The sequence below is a fragment of the Erythrolamprus reginae genome, chromosome 6, assembly GCF_031021105.1.
Source record: "Erythrolamprus reginae isolate rEryReg1 chromosome 6, rEryReg1.hap1, whole genome shotgun sequence".
Taxonomy (NCBI): Eukaryota; Metazoa; Chordata; class Lepidosauria; order Squamata; family Dipsadidae; genus Erythrolamprus; species Erythrolamprus reginae.
This window is the reverse complement of record NC_091955.1, coordinates 84,941,126-84,962,933: the sequence shown is the minus strand read 5'-3', so window position 1 is coordinate 84,962,933 and position 21,808 is coordinate 84,941,126. Positions and strand designations below refer to the sequence as shown.

General features: G+C 41.2%; 1 protein-coding gene across 7 annotated transcripts in view; it reads left to right on the top strand.

Annotated features, from left to right (window-relative positions):
• The window catches only part of MICAL3 (microtubule associated monooxygenase, calponin and LIM domain containing 3), a 286,121-nt gene that overhangs the window by 209,671 nt on the left and 54,642 nt on the right, over positions 1 to 21,808 (top strand). For 4 of the 7 annotated variants that reach the window (XM_070756493.1, XM_070756490.1, XM_070756492.1 and 1 more), the window contains exons 20-22: positions 6,419 to 6,614; positions 7,624 to 7,886; positions 21,428 to 21,514. In XM_070756493.1, coding sequence (XP_070612594.1) covers positions 6,419 to 6,614; positions 7,624 to 7,886; positions 21,428 to 21,514 — 546 coding nt within the window. Of the gene's footprint in view, positions 1 to 6,418; positions 6,615 to 7,623; positions 7,887 to 8,900; positions 8,991 to 11,810; positions 11,952 to 16,806; positions 16,870 to 21,427; positions 21,515 to 21,808 lie in introns of all 7 variants that reach the window. The other 3 variants (XM_070756489.1, XM_070756488.1, XM_070756495.1) reach the window with 2 other exon arrangements.

The following is a 21,808-nucleotide window of genomic DNA, read 5'->3' as shown; positions in this document are numbered from 1 at the left end:
ATAGGGTTTTATATGTTTTTTATTATTAGATTTGTTCCACTACTATATTGTTTTTATTACTATTGTGAGCCGCCCCGAGTCTTCAGAGAGGGGCGGCATACAAATCTAATAAATAAAAAATAAATAAATAATAATAATTGCACCGTGTGACATTTTATGCCTTTGTGGAGCCTGGTGTGGCCTGGCCTGCCAGTGACACATCGGGCCCACAGGCCACCAGCTTGATAGGCCTGCTCTAAGACAAAATCCCTATGACTAAAGAACTGAGTCACTCGTCAATAGCTGGTACCTTTCAGAGAATTGTCGGCACAATCTTCTCTTCCATTACTAATTGCATTGTGGCACGGCCCTTAATTGTCAGGTCTTCAATGTTCCCACAGATCTCTCCTATTCTGACAATTAATTAGGTAATTTTGAAATAATAATAATAATAATTTATTGGATTTGTATGCCGCCCCTCTCCGTAGACTCGGGGCGGCATACAAATGTAATGTAACAGCACTGAACTTCTTTGGAAATTTGTAGTCACTGTTTCCAGTCTTCCACCAGGTTTATCAAGGAAATGGAGAATTTATAGTAATAGACTGTAAATTTTTGCCTGATATGCAGAAGGAGCAAGATAAGAACAATCTATGCAAAATATTCATATTGTTCCTCAGTTCCCTGTTTGTTCTATTCATCACACTAACATTTCTTTACTTGCAGATGGCCATTAGTTAGGCTTTGGCTACAGGACGTTTCAAATAAGGTTTTGTGGGTATCTCTGGAATTTAGAAATGTTTTTTGGTTGCCTCTGCCAACTATACTATTTATCTTCAGTTATATACACAAACATTTATTTTGCTGAAAGGTGCTCCAAATTGCAATGTGTTCTTGACATCTCTCAGGTCTTCAATTATTCTAGTTTAATAACAGGTGGAAGTTCCAATGTGCTTCGGATCCAAGTGCCTGGTCATTTTATTTGTCAGTGACCCAGATTCAAGCAATTGCATTTGACACTGGTTAGAGACAAAGATAAACGGAAATTAATATAGCTGGAATTTGTAGTTATAATTTTAAATATAAAACACTGCATAAGACAGTGAAATCATCATACTAGTATATTATATTAGTAAGATTTAATATCTAATAGCTTATATTTGTCACAAGACAAAAGATAATTGCATTTATTTATTTATTTAATTTATTTATTTATTAGATTTGTATGCCGCCCCTCTCCGTATCTTTAATAAATCTCCATAGATTTATTAAAGATACAGATTACCAGGAATCATTTGCCTGATAAATTGCAATATTTTAAGTTTATGAGCAATAGATAGACACAAATATTCTATGTGTTGGATGTTTGGTTAGTTTTGGTCTGCTTTGGTTTGTAGTATCCTTGGGTATATTAACAGCTGGGAATTGAACAAAAGATTGAACAAAATGCTGTTCTAATTCTTGCCAGTGTAATTATCTAATAAAAACATAGTAATCTAGTACCTTCCCTTTCCCCTTCCCACCCAGTATCTAACACTATTTGCGTAGCAGTTTGACCAAAGACTGATATTTGAGACCCGTTATTATTATTATTTTTTATTTTCTTCCTGTATCATACTAATGGGTATGCATTCATGCAAATGTTCATTCTGAAACTTACTACTAGTATTTCATCAATTTTTGTTTCTTTCTTAGTTAAACAATTTAGATTTAGCTTCCATAGCTTGTTTCCTCCTATTACTAAGTAGGCCTCTTCTTGGAGTCTTTCCATTGTCCTTCCTCAGTTATCATCCAAAACATTTGAGCCAAGGATCTTCTGCGCCTTTATATCTTTTCACTATGAAAACTTCGTCTCTGCCTGCCATACAAGTAAACAGTGTCAGCTCTACATAACTTTATCCAAACACAAGATTATTGTCTGTGATAAGCGAATCCTTTATTTAACTTTTCTGTACTTCTCAAATGTCACAGGTTTTAGTGGCCTGATGTTTTTTGTTTTTCATAATCCCAAATCTTACACTGTCATCGTGTCTGACATATTTCATATGTCAGTTTCCAATCACAATTCAAAGTGTTGGTTATGACCTATAAAGCCCTTCATGGCACCGGACCAGATTATCTCAGGGACTGCCTTCTGCTGCACGAATCCCAGCGACCAGTTAGATCCCACAGAGTGGATCTTCTCCAGATCCCGTCCACTAAACAATGTCGCTTGGCGGGACCTGGGGGAAGAGCCTTCTCTGTGGTGACCCCGGCCCTCTGGAACCAACTCCCCCCAGAGATTAGAATTGCCCCCACCCTCCTTGCCTTTCGTAAGCTACTTAAAACTCACCTCTGCCGTCAGGCATGGGGGAATTGAGATCCTCTTTCCCCCTAGGCCTTTACAATTCTATGCATGGTATGTATGTATTGGTTTTTATATTAATGGGTTTTTAATCATTTTTAGTATTAAATTACTATTGTATACAGTTTTATTGCTGCTGTTAGCCGCTCCAAGTCTCCGGAGAGGGGCAGCATACAAATCCAATAAATAAATAAATATTTTGGGGCTGTTTTCAGCTAAGAATAAGACTATGAGTTAATCTTCCACGTTCTTCCTTGTCAGTTTAATCCATGCAATGACTTCTCTGTCTAAGGATGACATTTTTCATACTTGATCATTGAGTTGAACAAGCTCACTTTTTGCGTTAATGGTTTAACTCTTCCGGAGGATGCTCAGGGTTTTTTCACCCGTTTAACTACATCTTTGGAAGCTTCATCCACCGGAATAGCCTTGTCCACCTCTTTGGATTGATATTAACTGTACAGTGGTACCTCGTCTTACGAACTTAATTCGTTCCGTGATGAGGTTCGTAAGGTGAAAAGTTCGTAAGATGAAACAATGTTTCCCATAGAAATCAATGTAAAAGCGAATAATGCGTGCAAGCCCAAAACTCACCCCTTTTGCCTTACGCCGCTGGGAATCCCCGCCTCCGGACTTATGTTGCCAGCCAAAGCGCCCGTTCTTGCGCTGCTGGGATTCCCCTGAGTCTCCCCTCCCTGGGAAACCCCACCTCTGGACTTCTGTGTTCTTGCAATGCTGGGATTTCCCTGAGCCTCCCCTCGCTGGGATTCAAAGCAGCGCTGGCAAAAATGAAGGAAATCCCAGCGAGGGGAGCCTCAGGAAAATCAGAGCATTGCAAAAACACGGAAGACCGGAAGTGAGGTTTCCCAGTGAGGGAAGCCTAAGGGGAATCCCAGCAGCGCAAAAACGGGTGCTTCACTGGCAACAGAAGTCCGAAGGTGGGGTTTCCCAGCGGTGGCGGCTTGGGTTCGTAAGGTGAAAATAGTTTGGAAGAAGAGGCAAAAAAATCTTAAACACCATGTTCGTATTGTGAACAGTTCATTAGATGAGGCGTTCGTAAGACGAGCTACCACTGTATAATGGATGCTTTTTTTCTACAGGACTGTGCTTTGTTCATTTTTTAGAACCCCTTAATTGATGTCCCCAAATAAGCTCGCTATTCTTCCAGTTGCTTATCTGTAACTGAAATTGTTTCTTTGTTCACTTGACTGTTCATACAACCATCCTTCCTTATGTCTGGTGATTCATTTCATGTTGGAGACATTGCAAATGGCTGTAAATGTGGCCCAATTTGGGGCGTACCCAAAGCTCAGTCATATGACTGCGGGATGGTGGTAGTAACCGCTGGAATGTCCAACCTACTTTTCTTTTTTATAAAAGAAAACTTTATTTAAATACACAAAATGCAAACAATTAAACTCACACAAAAAAGGGGGGAAACATTAAAATAAAAGTTGGACATATTTGTGACGTGCCTGTAGTACAAATCTAATGGTGCTTATTTACTATTACATAAATTATATTTACATATATACATCGAGTTTTAGCAAGTATCTTATTCTGATATGTCTTTTGGTTTTCCTTTTGTGACCAATTTTCTGACAATTGCTTCCCATATTATCTAATATTTATTAATTGTCTGATTTTTCTTTCTTATGATCTTCTACATCAGTGGTTCTCAACCTGGGGGTCGGGACACCTTTGGGGGTCGAACGACCTTTTCACAGGGGTCACCTAAGACGATGGAAAAAGACAAATTTCCCATGGTGTTAGGAACTAAAGCTTCTGTCCTGGCGCCTTGGAACATATTTTTACAATTCGACCAATCAGGCGTTTACAGTGGGAGTGTCCCTCTGTCCTTCCTGCCAATCAGCTTAAAATTCTGTTGGGAGAATTGGTGCTAGTCTTATGGTTGGGGGTCACCACAATATAAGGAACTGTATTAAGGGATTGCAGCATTAGAAAGGTTGAGAACCACTGATCTACATATTTGTAGCCTGGAATCTGATAGAACTAAAATTGATACAATCTTCTGGGATTACTCCACTCCTAAGAGGCCATCCTGAGCCACTGCCACTGCTCTTCCTCCCTCAGAATGGCTAGTGCAGTGATGGCAAAGCTTTTTTTCCTCATGTGCCAAAAGAGCACGTGTGCGCACTATCGTGCATGCGCGAGTGTCCACACCCATTATTCAATGCCTAAGGAGGGTGAAAACATCTTCCCCCGCCGCCCCGGAGGCCCTCTGGAGTCCGGAAACAGCTTGTTTCCCAACTTCTGGTGGGCCCAGTAGGCTCGTGTTTCGCCCTCCTCAGGCTCCAAAAGGCTTCCCTGGGGAGTAAAAATGCCTTCCCCCATCCCCCTGGAGGCTCTCTGGAAGCCAAAAATACCCTCCCATAGCCTCTGTGTGAGTCAAAAGTCAGCTGGCTGGCACACACATGCATGTTGGAGCAACAGGTTAAGTGACAGCAGATATAGTTCTGCGTGCCACCTGTGGCAACTTCGCCATCACTGGGCTAGTGTGTGCCACCCCACCACCAAAATTTCCTCAGATGTATCAATTCATGGACCACAGTGTTCTACTTAAACAACACCAGACGTATTTCAACTTTGTCCTTACAATCCCCAGCTGGTATGAGAAGAGTCTAAGATATCTGAAGGACACCAGGTTGAAAAAACAGCATTGAAGGAGTAACAGATCATGCTATTTGGTCCAAGAGGGGACCAAAAAGACCTTTTTGTGTTTTTTGATGCTATAAGAAAGAAATATTATAACAGTTGTTTTCTCCAAAACATATTCCGCTCTTGCAACTTGCTTTGAAAGAATACTATGAGTCTCCTGTAGTCAGGTCCCAGTTGGAAGTCAACAGTTTTAACATCTTGGTGGGACTGTAACAAAGGCAATTGTTCCAGATGATGATTGAGATCAGGGTTCATAATATCTTTTGGTTGTTTGTTTCTTTTTTAAAAAATATACTATGTTTATAAATATGGAGAGAAAAAAAGGAAATAGGGAAAGGGTAGTGGGGGTTAGGAAGGAATACAGTAGAACCCCGACTTACGAGACTAATTGGTTCCGGAAGGAGGCTCGTAAGTCAGAACGCTCGTATGACGAAACATTGTTTCCCATAGGAAACAATGTAAAGTCAATTAATCCGTGCAACAACAAAAAAAAACCCGCTGCCCCTGAACGCGGAAGTTAGCGTTCAGAGACAGCTGCGAAGCGGCGCGCGTGTTTTAAAACATGGCAGCCAGCCTGGGGGGCTCGGGGGCTTCCCCCCGAGCCCCCCAGGCCGGCTGCAACCTTTTAAAACACGCGGGATACGAGCGCCAAGGAGCTGTCTCCTGAAGCCGAGACAGCTCCTTGGCGCTCGTATCCCGAATGTGAGCTCGGGAGGCGAACAAAAATGTCGCTCCCCTCCCAGCTCTTATCTCGAGTAGCTCGTAAGTAGAGCTGCTCGTATGTCGAGGTTCCACTGTATACAGAAAAGAAAAAAGGGGTGGGGTGGGGTGGGGGGGATAGGGAAGGGAAATACGAGATCAAACAGTTCAGGTAAGTGATACGATTATACATTGTAAGTTGTAGATTATAATACGTGTAATTCTTGATAACAGTGTTGTATTTCTTAAACATTGTAAATAAACAGTAGATAAACAATATCGTTAATATTATCAAGAATTTTCTTAGATTTTAATAATGTGTTACATCTCATGTTAATGTATATTAGCTAATAACAAATTGATGAGAATATTTTCTAAATTTGAAGAGTGAAAAGAGAGAGATATTAAATTTACAGAAAAAAGAAAGGGTAAGTGGGAAAAGGGAAAAAGGAGGGAATTGAATAAAAGAGAAGAAAGAGTACAGAAAAGAAAAGAAAGATCTGCATGTAACGCAGACGTTTACAGGGACGGCTTTTGGGGAAAGGTAATAGGAGGAGTATATGCATAATATAGTAAATGTATTTTATATGTAAAAGGGAAAAAAAGGAAAAAAAGAGAATATCTGTTAGTAGGTATTAGTAGTAATGTGTTATGTGATATGTATTACATTAGTTTAAAGACGGATAAATGGTTGTTTGTTTCTTAATTCTTCTCCAGCTCCCAACGTAAATGGCGTAGAGGAACCCACTCTTGCGAAGAGACTGCGTGGCACACCAGAACGGATTGAATTGGAGAACTATCGGCTCTCCGTACAACGGGAAGAAGACTTGGAAGAAGTGCCGGAGGAGACTTTGGCAGAGCACAACCTCAGCAGCGTGCTAGACAAAGGAACAGAAGAGGATGTAGCCAGCAGGTTGTTTGATTTGGGCATCTTTAACAGTTTCTGTACTTAGATTTTTATAGACTATGCCAGTGATGGCTATGTGTGTGTGTGTGTACTATAGCAGTGTTTCCCAAACTTGGCCACCTGAAGATATCTGGACTTCAACTCCCAGAATTCGCTGGCTGGGGAATTTATTGATTGATTTGATTTGATTTGATTTGATTTGATTTGATTTGAATGCCGCCCCTCTCCGTAGGCTCGGAGCGACTAACAACAATAATAAAACAGCATATGACAAATCTAATATTTAAAATAACTAAAAACCAAACATACACACAAACATACCATGCATAAATTGTATAGGCCTGGGGGGAAAGGAATATCTCAATTTCCCCATGCCTGACGACAGAGGTGGGTTTTAAGGAGCTTACAAAAGTCGAGGAGGGTGGGGGCAATTCCGATCTCTGGGGGGAGCTGGTTCCAGAGGGTCGGGGCCACCACAGAGAAGGCTCTTCCCCTGGGTCCTGCCAATTACAATTACCGTATTTTTCGGAGTATAAGATGCACCTTTTTACTCCCCAAAACAGGGTCAATGGTTACAAGTCAAAGACGACGTATACCAAGGGTCTCCAACAGTAGTGGGTTCTAAAACCCTTTACTATTCGCTCACTTGCGTCCCGGGTGAGTGGGCGGAGCCTCCCACTGCCAGTAGTACTGGTTCTTTTAAACTGGGCCAAAACGGGAGCAACCCACCGCTGGTCTCCAACCTTGGCAACTGTAAGCCTGGAGAACTTCAACTCCCAGAATTCCCAAGTCAGGAAAGCTTGCTGGGGAATTCTGGGTGTTGAAGTCCTCCAGACTTAAAATTGGAGACTCCTGACCTATACAATATCAGGCGAAATAGTTAGGTATTATGAACTGGTAATAGTTAGGTATTCTGAACTGGTAGATGATAGTTTCCTTTGGCTATGCAGTATTTATTGAAAAATATTATTAGCTGAAAGCCTTCCAAGGTGTCTCTTGCCTGTTTTCCCAACAGTAGCTCAGAATCTGAGATAGAGGAGGAGGAGGAAGAAGAGGAGGAGGAGGAGGCAGGAGAGCATCCCAAACAACCGACCTCCGACCTGGGTGGCGTGCCGTGGAAAGAGGCTGTGCGAATCCATGCCATGTTGAAAGGAAAGAGTGAGGAGGAGCTGGAGATTGAGAAAAACCATGAACATGAAGAACAGGTGGAGGCGGAAGAAGAAGAAGAACAATTGGAGGAAGAAGAGGAGGAGGAGGAAGAAGAAGTCTCTAGCGAAGGTTAGTAATAGTTTATTCCCCCGTCTAGGTATACATTTGTGTGCTTATGGATACATATGTGTGTGTATTCCTTTTTACCTCTTACATATTAATTAATACATAGTAGTAAATGTGACGGAGTCTGATACATTAAAAAAAGTTCTTGGAAGTTAGAAAAAAGTCATTTGAGGAAGTAATACCAGTAGAATCCAAACAAGTTATTTTTTTTTCTCATTGTATTTTATCTAACCCATTTTACATTGCCTTTATTTAATTTTAACATCTTAAACGCAATACTCGGGTGTCTTATTTGGGTTTACCAAAAGAAAAACTACGAATGAATACGTTGCACTCAAGATGAAGACAGAACCACAATATTAGGAGCCAGGAAGCCAATTTCCAAAACAGACATTTCAGAAAACATTATTTATTGTAGAAAGTCATAAAGTAGAAGGTCATAAAGATGTAAAATATGTAGGTTGGGAGGGGAGTAGGCGCCCAGCATCTCAGATTTTTGTAATCATAATCGTAACTGACAAAAACCACCAACTTGGTTACTTTTGGAACTTATCTTTTTTAAACAGTTGGTTCCTATTTTATAATAAGTGTGGTCTATCTCTGGATCACATTTGATCACTCTCTTAAGTTCTGCATGGATCAACTCCTTTAATAATGGAACACAAGAAAGGGATGTTAGCTTATAAGAGACCCCTCTCCTGAATAAAATTAAAATTAGTTAAATTAGGTGCAGGAAAATTGTTTGTAAGCCACACACCATATATTCATTTTCCAATTTTGTAGCCTTTGTGCACTGTGGGATAGATGTGTATCCATTACACATGTATCTGTACATATTTGGCATGTTCAGATTCCTATGTGTGATTGAACGTGTGTGAGACTATCTACAAAGGTGAAGCAACTTAAAAGCCTCTCTCTGCCGGTTTCCTCCGCTTTCGGCTGCCTTCCTTCTCCCTCGCTGTCCTTTCTTTCACTCTGACAATGCTATTTGTTGGTGTCTTCCTCCCCCTGCTGTAGAGGGAGAGTATTACCCTTGGGAGCGAGAACTGCAGCAAGGCCTCTGGCTTCAACGTCTATCAAATGAAGAGGACATGGGTACTTTTAAAGGTACCCTAGCACCGTCACTGCATCCCTCGAGGAAAAAGGGGGAGCCCCTTTATTACAAAGAGCAGGCCTCTGTGTATTTAGAAACCGTTGTATTCAACAAAATTACATTCTAAATAAAAGCATATCCTCTAGATCAGTGGTTCTCAACCTGGGGGTTGGGGCCCCGTTTGGGGGTCGAATGACCGTTTCACAGGGGTCACCTAAGGCCATGGGAAAAGACAAATTTTCCATGGTGTTAGGAACTAAAGCTTCTATTTTGGCGCCTTGCAACGTATTTTTACAATCCGACCAATCAGGCGTTTACAGTGGGGGTGTCCCTCTGACCTTCCTGCCAATCAGCTTAAAGCTCTGTTGGGAGAATTGGCGCTAGACTTACGGTTGGGGGTCACCACAACATGAGGAACTGTATTAAGGGGTCGCGGCATTAGAAAGGTTGAGAACCCCTGCTCTAGATCGGTATTTCTCAGCTTAACCTTCCTGGAGTCCACGTTTCGGCCGGCCAGGAAGGACGTCTCCGTGATGTCAAAGCTCCGCCCATGGAATTCCCTATTGGGATTCCCCACCTCCGCGGCTCTTCTGCAAAGGAGACAGGTGGGTGGCGGCTCTTCTTGGCGGCCACGCGAACTTTTGCCGAACTTTTGGGTTCGACGTTCGGGCAGCGGGTTCGTAAGGCGAAAAAATTTCATAAGAAGAGGCAAACATTTTCCGAACCCCAGGTTCATATCTCGAAAAGTTTGTATGATGAGGGGTTTATTGGGACATTTGAGCAACGGTTTTATCTTTTATAGAATAAGCCAGATCCACATTTTATTCTTTCAAGGTTCCTTTTTCAGGCAAAACAATTTTCTTTTTTAAAAAAGGTACATCAGAATTCATCAGTGATCAGATGACTAGCATTCAATCAGCAAACTCCTTTTATTTTTACTAAGCTACATATTTTCAGAAATTCAACATAATAATCCCCTGTGTTAAAGTTTAGCACTAGGTCAAAAGCTTCAGGGGAAATAATAATAATAATAATAATAATAATAATAATAATAATAATAATAATAATAATAGATTTGTATGCCGCCCCTCTCCGAGAACTCAGAGCGGCTCACAACAAGCAATATATATACAAATCCAATATTAATCCAATATTAAAAACAATTTTAAAAAACCCTTATAAAAACAATCATACAATCCAGACAAACCATACGTAAATCGAAACAGCTAGGGGTATGTCAATTAAATCATCGTTATGGGCTTTAAAAAAATTGGAAATTGTGAGTTTTGTCGGATACTATCAGAATAACAAGCTTTAGTTTCTGATGGTTGGTTGAGGCCTGCTCTTTGTTTGAGAGCCTTGCTAAGGTTCTGTGTATGAATTCCCAGACATTTTTTAATCTCACAAATTAAACTCATCTGGTTAACTCCCCAGCAGTGTGTTCTAACACTAACAATACTTACCCAAGGATTTGTGATGGAAAAGGACAGTTTGCCATAATTTAACAAGAGAACTTGAGTGCATGAAGTTCTTCAAAATTCCTACTGGATGGTTTTATAGTTACATCATTCTACTTGGAAGCAAAGTAGGATTGGGTGTGAATTTTAAAGGAAAAGAACAAAATGTATTTAACCTCCTGCCTCTATTTTTAGTTTCTTTCTATGATTTAAGTTGTACATATTGGGCAGTTATCGTTTGGAAGGCTGCTTAGTAAAAGAGAAGAAAAAAACAGTCCATTGTAAACCCTACTGGTGAACATGGTCTCTTTATTAGCGGTTAAGGAAGAGTGACAAAATATGAATGTTGGAATTAGATGCTTTCTAATAGTCTTAGTGATGGTGAATCTTCAAATACAGTGATACCTCATCTTACAAACGCCTCGTCATACAAACTTTTCAAGATACAAACCTGGGGTTTAAGATTTTTTTGCCTCTTCTTAAAAACTATTTTCACCTTACAAACCCACTGCCGCTGCTGGGATGCCCCGCCTTCAGACGTCCGTTGCCAGCAAAGCACCTGTTTTTGCGCTGCTGGGATTCCCCTGAGGCTCCCCTCCATGGGAAACACCACCTCCGGACTTCTGTGTTTTTGTGATGCTGCAGGGGAATCCCATCAGCGCAAAAACGGATGCTTTGCTGGCAACGGAAGTCCGGAGGTGCAGTTTCCCAGCAAGGGGAGCCTCAGTGAAATCGCAGCATCACAAAAACACAGAGGTCCAGAGGTGGGGTTTCGAGGACTTCGGTGTTTTTGTGATGCTGCAATTTCACTGATGCTCCCTTCACTGGGAAACCCCACCTCTGGACTTCCGTTGCCAGCGAAGCGCTCGTTTTTGCGCTGCTGGGATTCCCCTGCTGGGATTCCCCTGCAGCATCGCAAAAACACGGAAGTCCAGAGGTGGGCTTTCCCATGGAGGGGACCCTCAGGGGGATCCCAGCAGCGCAAAAACGGGCACTTCGGCTGGCAAAAGGGGTGAATTTTGGGCTTTCATGCATTAATCGCTTTTCCATTGATTCCTATGAGAAACATTGTTTCATCTTACAAACTTTTCACCTTAAGAACCTCGTCCCAGAACCAATTAAATTTGTAAGACAAGGCATCACTGTATTGTATACATCACTGAAGGATTATTGTATTTTGCGGTGAATTGAATATGTAAACTGCAATGTGGAAGAACACTCCTACATGCCCAATGCTGATCTTTTATCTATTTCCTTTTTCAATCTACTTCAAATAACTTTTTTTTTCTTTCCCTGTCTTTCCTGTACTCCTTTTCCTCCCTGTTTTCCTTTACCTGTGCCTTCTATGTGATCCACCATTGGCCTTTTCTCTGCTAGCTGGAAACCTGAGGCTGCAGCAGATAGTAAATCCAATTGATCCCCTGGAAATCTTGGCTGATGTGCATTGGACACACATCTGTCAGAAGGAGGAGGAGGAGGAAAAAGTGGGCCTCACTTCTAAATCCTCCACCTCAAGAGGTAACCAGGTCCACTGCATTGACCTCCTGTGTCATAAGGGCATTTGATTTCCATTAAATGCAGAAAGACCAATTCTCTTGATCATCCTCATGTTGCTTCTAGAGCTTTCATGTTTGTCATTGTTTGTAATAGAATGAAACACGCCTTTTGTCTATGGTATAAACATTTATTTGTAATGGAAGATCTGTTGGCATGTACTATGAAGACTAGTAAAAGGTATGTATTTTAAGCTTTAAGGACCCATGACTTCCTAAGACAGGCAGAATTAGCTGGATTAGTCTAGCCCAGGGCTTACAAACTCAAGGCCCATGTGCCAAATGTGTCCTCCAGAGTGCTTACATCTGGCCTATGGAAACATCTGGCCCTGGAAACAGGGAAGGACTGGCCCATGGTGCCTCTGCCAGTGAAAACAGAACACGGGAGGGCTGTATGTGGCCTACATAGCTCCATTTTCACTGGCAGAGGGGTGCAGGAGGCCGTGGTAGCTGAAAACTGAACTTGGGAGCCCATTTTCACTGGCAGAGCATTTGGGTCACCACTGGACATGGCCAGCATGTGATGCGTCCAACCATGGGCCAGGAGTTTGCTAGCCCTCCTCTAGAGCTTCTGTTGGATAGTGTTCTGTCGGGCTCTCTGGTAGAATCCTCCCGAAAATTCACAGATACAAATTTCAGACACACACACGTTTGAAAATTCAAAACAATGTTCTTTATACGGAAAATTCAAAGAAACTAAGCCCTCTTTTTGTAGAGCAAAGAACACTCGTCTCCAAACAAACTGGTAATTTGTACAAGTCCCTTATCAGTTCTGAGATACTTAGCTTGCAGCTGTGAGGCAATTCACAGTCCTTCTTCTTTCACAAAGTGAAACACACTTTGCTCTGGTTTAGTTTCAAAGCGGAGAAAAATCAGCACACAAAGGTCGAAGTCAGCAAGGCAGGCACGAAACACAATGATCAGATAATCCTCCACAATGGCCAAACCCACAGGCTGCTATTTATAGCAGCCTCACTAATTACCACAGCCCCACCCAACCACAGGTGGCCTCATTTTCTTTGATAATAATCTCTCAGTTGTTGCTGCCTATGCATCGCTCTCCGCATGCATGGCTGTATCATTAACTCTTGTTCCGAATCCAAGGAGGAGCTAGATAATTGATCTCCTTCTGAGCTGTCTGCCATGCTCTCCTCCTCCCTTTCACTCATGTCTTCATGGTCAGAGGAGCCTTCATCAGCAGATTCCACCGGGAGCAAAACAGGCCTGCGGCATGTGGATGTCTCCCCCACATCTACAGTCCTTGGGGCAGGAGCTGGGCCAGAGCTCACCGCAACAGATAGGTTATCTTAATTTTGTGTTCCAGATATTTTTTTACGTTAAATCTGCAGCTTATTACTCTTCTGAAACAAAGACTCTCAGATTCCTGTTTTCTAGGATTGGGCAAGTTGCCCTGTTCGTTATCCTGGCTGGGCTGCCAAAACTTGTAGTTGAGCACCCATACTTCATTCCAGTTCAAGACAGTACTTCTTATGACCTATTGTATTCCTAATGTTGAAATATTAATACTTTGCAAGGAGGGGCTCTCTCCCGCCTAAAGCCACTAAAATTGCAACTCCTTTGGTGCAATTATTTATTGACTAGCTTTTTTCCAAATCCTTTAGAAAGTTTATTTTCTTATACTTTCTTGAAATGAAAGGAGTGGGTATATATATGTGTGTGTGAGAGAGAGAGAGAGTGAGAAAGAGACAGACTGCCAGACCAAGAGAGATTGACAGAATAATTATCATATTTTTTGGATTATAAGATGCACCGATGTATAAGACACCCCAAGATTTTGAAGAGGTAAGTAAGAAAAAGATGTTTTTACCCTCCCTGCCCCCAGGAGCACTCGGCAGGCCTCCCAAACCCTCTGTGTGCCCTATTTTTTGCTAAAGTGGTCCCATTTTCACATATTTGGGGAAATTTGGGTGCACAAAGGGTTTAGGAGGCCTGCAGAGTGCTTCTGGGAGCTGAGGGATGGCAAAAACACTCCCATTTTTATGAAAAACAGCCTGTCTTTGCCTCTTTTTCACAAAAATAGGTGTTTTTGCCTCCCCGCATCCCCCATAAACAGTCTGCAGGCCTCCCAAACCTTCTGGGCACCCCGTTTTTGCAAAAAAGGGCTGGGTCATTGGAAGGCCAAAAATGGTGGTATTCAGTGTATAAGAGGCACCAACATTTCCACCCTTTTTTTGGGGGGGGGGTGCATCTTATACTCTGAAAAATACGGTATTAGCAGAGGTATTATGAACTTTACAAAAGAAATATTGCAAGTTTTTTTAGTCTTGGAGTTCTGCACTTGTCATACAGCAACTTTAAGCATTCAGAAAACCATTTGGACCCATTTCCTGAGTGCATACAAAACTAGCATATATAGTCGAATTAAAGATTCTGTTTTCTTCTGAAACTTTTCTTTTCTTGGATTTATCCATGCTTGGCCTACCAGGTCCAAAAGCTTAATAAATTGTGCATCGGTGGGTGTCATATACTGGCAGTTGTGATGCGTATTTTGAGCGACAGGGAACTGCAGCAGAGGGATGAAAGAGCCACATGCAGCTCCAAAGCCATGGGTTGCTGACCCCTGTCATATACCACTTAATGTTATTCCAAATACCTATGCTGCAACCTACCCCAAATGAGTTAAAAAATCTGTTTCAAGTAGTCCTTCCAAATAAGGAAAATTAGAAAGAAAGAACTCATACGCCTTTTATTGCACTTTTCACTAAATGTAAGACAACCTTCCCATTTTAAAGGTAAATGATTGGTAACTTTTCTTTTGAGGAATGTAAATGGTGTTCCCAAATTCTGATTATACAATTATTCCAGTTTAGGATCGGTATGTTCTTTGAAAGGAGTTAGTCTTTCATCAAACCCTGTATCTCAGTCTATTTTCATCCAAACGTATAATCAATACCTCTAGTGTTCTATTGGTGGAAATCTCAAACTCTTTTTTCCTAACAGTAACTCAATCATCTTTGAGATCAAGGAAACGACAATCTCTACTTCTTAAAATATAAGCAGTTTTAAAATTTGACAAACCTCTAAAATGGAATACGAGCAGCCCAAGCGCAAGAGAACTTATATTTTGATCTTATATTTTCTCTGAAGAAAAAAAAGGAAGTCATATTTTGGGACTGAGTAATTCTTGCAGTTTGAAAAATTGAACGGGTCCAAAGAGGGGCTACAAGAATGGTGGAAGGCCTTAAGCATAAAACGTATCAGGAAAGACTTCATGAACTCAATCTGTATAGTCTGGAGGACAGAAGGAAAAGGGGGGACATGATCGAAACATTTAAATATATTAAAGGGTTAAATAAGGTCCAGGAGGGAAGTGTTTTTAATAGGAAAGTATACACAAGAACAAGGGGACACAATCTGAAGTTAGTTGGGGGAAAGATCAAAAGCAACATGAGAAAATATTATTTTACTGAAAGAGTAGTAGATCCTTGGAACAAACTTCCAGCAGACGTGGTAGATAAATCCACAGTAACTGAATTTAAACATGCCTGGGATAAACATATATCCATCCTAAGATAAAATACAGAAAATAGTATAAGGGCAGACTAGATGGACCATGAGGTCTTTTTCTGCCGTCAGACTTCTATGTTTCTATGTTTCTATTAATATGTTCATTATACTTTGCTAATGTTATATTCTATGGGTATTTCATAATTGTCTTACTTCCTTGGATTTTCTCTGGTGATCTGGTGGATGGTTTGAGGTTTCAGGTGAAGTACAGTGTCCCCTCGATTTTCATGGGTTCGAACTTCGCGAATAGCCTATACCACGGTTTTTCAAAAAATATTAATTAAAAAATACTTCACGGTTTTTTCCCTATACCACGGTTTTTCCCACCCAATGACATCATATGTCATTGCCAAACTAATAATTTTTGCAAATATATAACAAAAACATAATTATTGTTAATAAATAATTATGTTTATAAATATCAGGATCACTAAGTGTCTTATTCAATGGTGAGTACCAGTAATAATGGTGAGTAAATGGTTGTTAAGGGAATGGGAAATGGTAATTTGGGGGTTTAAAGTGTTAAGGGATGGCTTGTGATACTGTCCATAGCCAAAAATGGTGTATTTACTTCCGCATCTCTACTTCGCGGGAAATTAGAATTTCGCGGGCGGTCTCAGAACGCATCCCCCGCGGAAATCAAGGGAACACTGTAGTATAAAAGAGCTTAATTTTGTCTCATAATGAAGAGATATACTGTACAAGAGAAGGCTAAACATTCAGTTTTGTAACTCACATTAAGCAATGGGCTCTAAATTGCCCTTTTTACATTGTTTGTTGTAGTTAGAACAGTCTCTTTATCAAAGCTGGATCTATTTGGCAGGAGAACATGGGAGATGACCGTTTGAGGACTTCTAAAAATAGGGTTCGCTATAACAGAGTAATCACAAGAACACAAATTCATCCACTTCAAGGAAGGGAGTGAATATAATAGGGATTGGGGGAATCCATTGATCGGAGTATTTCTGTTTTAAGTATTTTTTAAACATTTTACTAAAAGATATTTGGTTTCTACAAAAAAGGTCAGAGCTCAAGCAAATGTAATAATTTTCCAACAAAGTTGTCTCAGGTAGGTAGCTGAAGCCACGGCGGCAGATACCAAGATCAAAGAATTCATGTTTCAGTCTTACCGTCTAACTCCCGTCTTATGTCTCTACGTAGAGTCCGTCTGAGTTTGCTTTCCCATGGTGTGTTTTTGTTTTCCTGCTTCTTGACTTTTTTTCTTTTGTGATGTTTCCATTTCAAAATACATGCTGTGGAATTTATTATAATTTTATTTTATTTTAATTCAGCATCTGACCTTCCCTCCATCCGCCACGAGGCAGTACAGGCATGGCTGGATGCAGTCCCAGGAGGTAGTTGTGGTGACGTTCTGTTTATAGCGCACAAGTAACCCTGCCCGCCACCGCTGGCAATGCCACTTGTTTCCAGTGCCTCATTTGCTGGCCTTTTTTTTTTAACCCAGGAACTATCAATGTCTTTATTGCTACTGCATGGCAGAGTTGGGGAGGCAGGGAGAATAAGGGGTTGCATGTCTCAAAGAGATGAGCCATTCTTGCATGAATTAGACCACCGTCTTAACTCCTTCTCTTGCAGAGAATGTTGGAAATGCAGATGTAGTCGAGAAGAGATTTTCTAGATATGCCATAGACCAGTGATGGCAAACCTTTTTTTTCCTCGGGTGCCGAAAGAGTGTGTGCAAGCACTATCTCACATGTGCTAGTGCCCATACCCATAATTCAATGCCTGGGGAGGGCAAAAACAACTTACCCTGGAGGTCCTCTGGAGGCTGGAAATGGCCTGTTTCCCAACTTCTGGTGGACCCAGGAGGCTCGTGTTTTGCCCTCCCCAGGCTCCAAAGGCTTTTCTGGACCTGATGGAGGGTGAAAACACCCTTCCCCATTCCCCTCGAGGCTGTCTGAAAGCCAAAAACGCCCTCCCAGAGCCTTTGTGCGAGCAAAAAATCAGCTGGTTGGCACACACATGCATGTTGGAGCTGAGCTAAAGCAGCGGCTCGCGTGCCAGCAGATGTGGCTCCGTGTGCCACCTCTGGCACCCATGCCATAGGTTCGGCATCACTGCCGTATATCAATAGGACCTATTTAAATCTAACAATAATTCAGGGGTCCCCAAACTTAGCAACTTTAAGACTTGTGGACTTCAACTCCCAGAATTCCCCAGCCAGCTATTCTATGCTGGCTGGAGAATACTGGGAGTTGAAGTCCACAAGTCTTAAAGTTACCAAGTTTGAAGACTTCTGGACTAACTGAAAGGTGAAAACAAGCCAGACCCTCTTAACATAGGCATTTCTCTGAGTGTTCTTAGATATAGTCCTGGTGGATTAAACACCCATCTTAACAGTTTGCTTTGGGGGAAAAAACCCACCAAGATTTCCATTGATGCCAGTAGAAGATTGCACCCCAAGATAAATTATTTCCTTTACTCAACTTTCTTGTCTTGATTTTGAACAAGGCCCTTGGTGGAAATTGTTTTCTAAAATTACATTTAAGTTAAATGCTGTTTAAGGTGGTCTGAAGTGGTTCCATCTTTAAAATTCATAATGGGAAGATGTGTGATCTGTCCCACATAACATAATCTTAATATAATATTACAATTTCTGCAGAACCTCCTCCTAATGTTGGGGGAAAATATTTCCACTTGCTTGATTCTGGAGCCATTACTTTAGCCAGTTTCAAAACTTTTTCTTTTTAAATTAGAAATGGTAGACAAAATGTGTCTACAATTCTGAAAAGAAGTATAGTTTGAAGGAGAAGCCATTGAGGTCACTGAGCTGAAATAATGCTGGTCTAGATAGACCTTAAGTTGACAAAAGCTTCAATGAGAAGTCATTGTTGAAGTCAGTTTGAAGTGTATTAAAGTCAGAATTGAGATGTGTTTGTGTGCCTGGAATTCGGCCATCTAGATAGATGCCATAATAGATCAGATTCTTCTGTAGGATGAGATGTGGTTACGTGACAGAGGTGGGATTCAGCAGGTTCTGACCATTTCTGGAGAACCGGTAGCGGAAATTTTGAGTAATTCAGAGAACTGGTAAATACCACCTCTGACTGGGCCCATACCCATCTATTCTTTGCCTTCTGAGTCCCAGCTAATCGGGAGGAAATGGAGATTTTGCAGAACCAGTAGTAAAAAAATTTAAATCCATCACTGTTATGTGAGTATCCTTTCAATTCCATATAAAATAGCTAAATTGTACAGGTTGCAGCATCGGGTTGCTACCCGCTACACAGTAGCGAAAACGGAGCTGCACGCATAGCTCTGTGTTGTCGGCGTGTATGTGGGCGTGTCCCAGCGAGATTTTGCTTCTGCACATGCTCAGGAAGCAAAATTTTGTCAAGGATTTTGACAAATCCTTGACATGCGTGAGAGATTTTGACATGCGCGGAAGCAAAAAAATCGCCAAAATCTTGCAGGCGCGCATGTCCTCTCGCCAGATTTTGCTTCCTGCTGAGAAGCAGGAAGAAGAAAAATCTCGCTGTGACATGCGCATGTGCACGCTGGTGACCTGAAGCTACATGCACATTGCACCAGTAGCGGTGGTAAGTAGGAACCCCCGCCTGATCCTTTGGTCTTATTCTTAAAGCTGAGTCCTTCTAAAAAAATTGGTTATAATTTCAGATAGTAAAACAGAGATTGCTTCAGATTTGGCAATGTAGATATTGCATGGATGGAGCTAGTGCATTTCTGAACCTTTTTTTATTTTTGGCTTCTGGTCAGCAGAGTTTGCCTATTGCCTTATTCTTAGCCAGTTTTGACTGCTGACGAATCTGTGCAAAAAAATTGCTTCCAGTAGTTTGGGATATAGTAGTGCATTGCTCTTAGGTTTCTATGCGGGAGCTTCTCCCCACCCTGCACTTCATGTTTAACTGCTTAATATGTGCAAAGATGTATTTGCAAAATAACTATGAATAATAGAACACATTTTCCCGAGAATAAATGTACATCAGTTTTTGCTAATTTGTACCTCTATTAACATATCACTGAATCATTGATTCATGGGAACATGCATGATTGCCTAGGCGAGACTAGTCTATCCTATATTGAAGGATGATCCAAAATATTACATTAGTTAAATGTATAGAACCAGTTACGTTTGATTTTAAAATTCTGTATTTGACCTCTACATACAGTGGTACCTTGGTACTCAGCTACTTTGAAACTCATTGAATTTGTTACTCAAAGCATTTTGACACAAAATTTTTATCCCAATGCTCATTGTTCGTTTCGTACTCAACATATAAGGTAGAACTTGTGCTATCGGCTTCCTTGTGATTCCCGACAGCAGTGTTGGCGAACTTTTTCGGCACTGAGTGCTGAAACGGTGTGTGGGCGTGTGCATTTGTGTGCTGGAAAACTGGAAGAGGAGCTGACCGGTGTGCATACTTGCACTGGGAAAATGATCTTCCAGGTACTTGTACACACATGAGCACCGGCCACCTGATCTTCCAGTTTCTGGCACACATGCGTGAATGAAGACCAGTTAGCGGGTGCACAGGTGCGCGCCAGAACCCAGAAAATCATCTTCCCGGTGCATGAATGCACAACAGGTAGCTGTTCTTCCAGTTTTCGACGCTCCTGCACGCATGAAGATGAGCTGGCTGGCACGCCGGAATCCAGAAAAGCAAACCCAGTCTTCGGAGAGGGGTGACATACAAATCTAATAAATTATTACTATTATTAATGAGCGACCACTCGCTTGCCCGGAGAGATAGCTCTGCGTGCTACTTCTAGCATGCGTGCCATAAACTTGCCATCACGGCTCTACAGTATTCCTTATGGGAAAATTTTGTTTGGAACTCATCAACTTAGGTCCCACAGAGTGGACCTTCTCCGGGTCCCGTCACCTAAACAATGTCGTTTGGCGGGCCCCAGGGGAAGAGCCTTCTCTGTGGCGGCCCCGACTCTCTGGAACCAGCTTCCCCCCAGAGATTAGAACTGCCCCCACCCTCATTTGCCTTTCGTAAACTCCTCAAAAACCACCTTTGTCATCAGGCATGGGGGAACTGAGATATCTCCCCCGGGCCTATACAATTTATGTATGGTATGTTTGTACGTATGTCTGCTTAATAATGGAGTTTTTTAAATATTTTAAATTGTAAATTATTAGATTTGTTATGAACTGTTTTATTGTGTTGTGAGCCGCCCCGAGTCTACGGAGAGGGGCGGCATACAAATCTAATAAATAATAATAATAATAATAATAATAATAATAATAATAACAACAACAACAACAATAATAATAATAACAACAACAACAACAACAACTTTGGTGCTCATTGTGCCTCCAGGAACCAATTCATGATGAATACCAAGATATCACTGTACTCTTAGTTTGGATGGTTGATTAGAATAGCTACAGCTAACATGTATATGCCATAAATATATTTCCAATTATGTTTAAACTTCAATAGGGCTGTATGGTCCAATTGTATATTACAAATATTTAAATATGAATATTCTAAAATATCAGCCTCACATTGCAGGGCATCGTTCATTTCATATATTGACCTAACATATTCTACTTGTTTTAAAAAGATGTATTTGACTAATGATGTGAAGTTTTTGTTTTTATCCAACATATACGAACTTAGTTTTGTATGGTTTAAAAAGTCTGTGCTGTAGCTCATATCTGATTGTCTCAGCTCAGATACATCAATGTCACGTACATCACTGTTCTTTGGCGTTCAAATGCAAAAAAAATAGGCAGATCTTTATTCCAGGATAGTCATGTCCCGTCACACATATCAATTTTAATCCAAAGCAGAACAAAAAAATCACGGTTGCTATATTTGGATTATGGGAGTGTGTCTTAAATGGTCCTCCAATCAGAAATATATTTTCTCTTCCACCCTATTATCTCTTTTTAAAATTTGTACCAACAATTTATTGTAGCCCTGTGTGAAGAGAACGATGAAGAAGATGAAGTGGGTACCGAGCCTGCAGAAGCAATTGAAGATGGAGACACCGGGGCAGATTATGGTAGGAGTCTGGGGACATCTTCACACAGTATCTCGTTGGTTGATGTGATGGAACCTGTGGATGACCTTGGGGGATGAGGGGAAGAGATGCTCCCTAGAAAACAATCAGAGAAGAGAGTAAGTGGCTTAACAGTCAGAGAAAGAAATTTAGGAAAGACTGCCCTCGTTGATTAGATGGTTAAAAGTAGCAGTGGAAAGTTTGTACCTTCAGACTTGTCAGATTCTATTAATGTGCCCTTACTATTAAGGGTCTTTTTTCCTGTCTGGTTTAACCTGTGAGAACTGGCAGTTAATA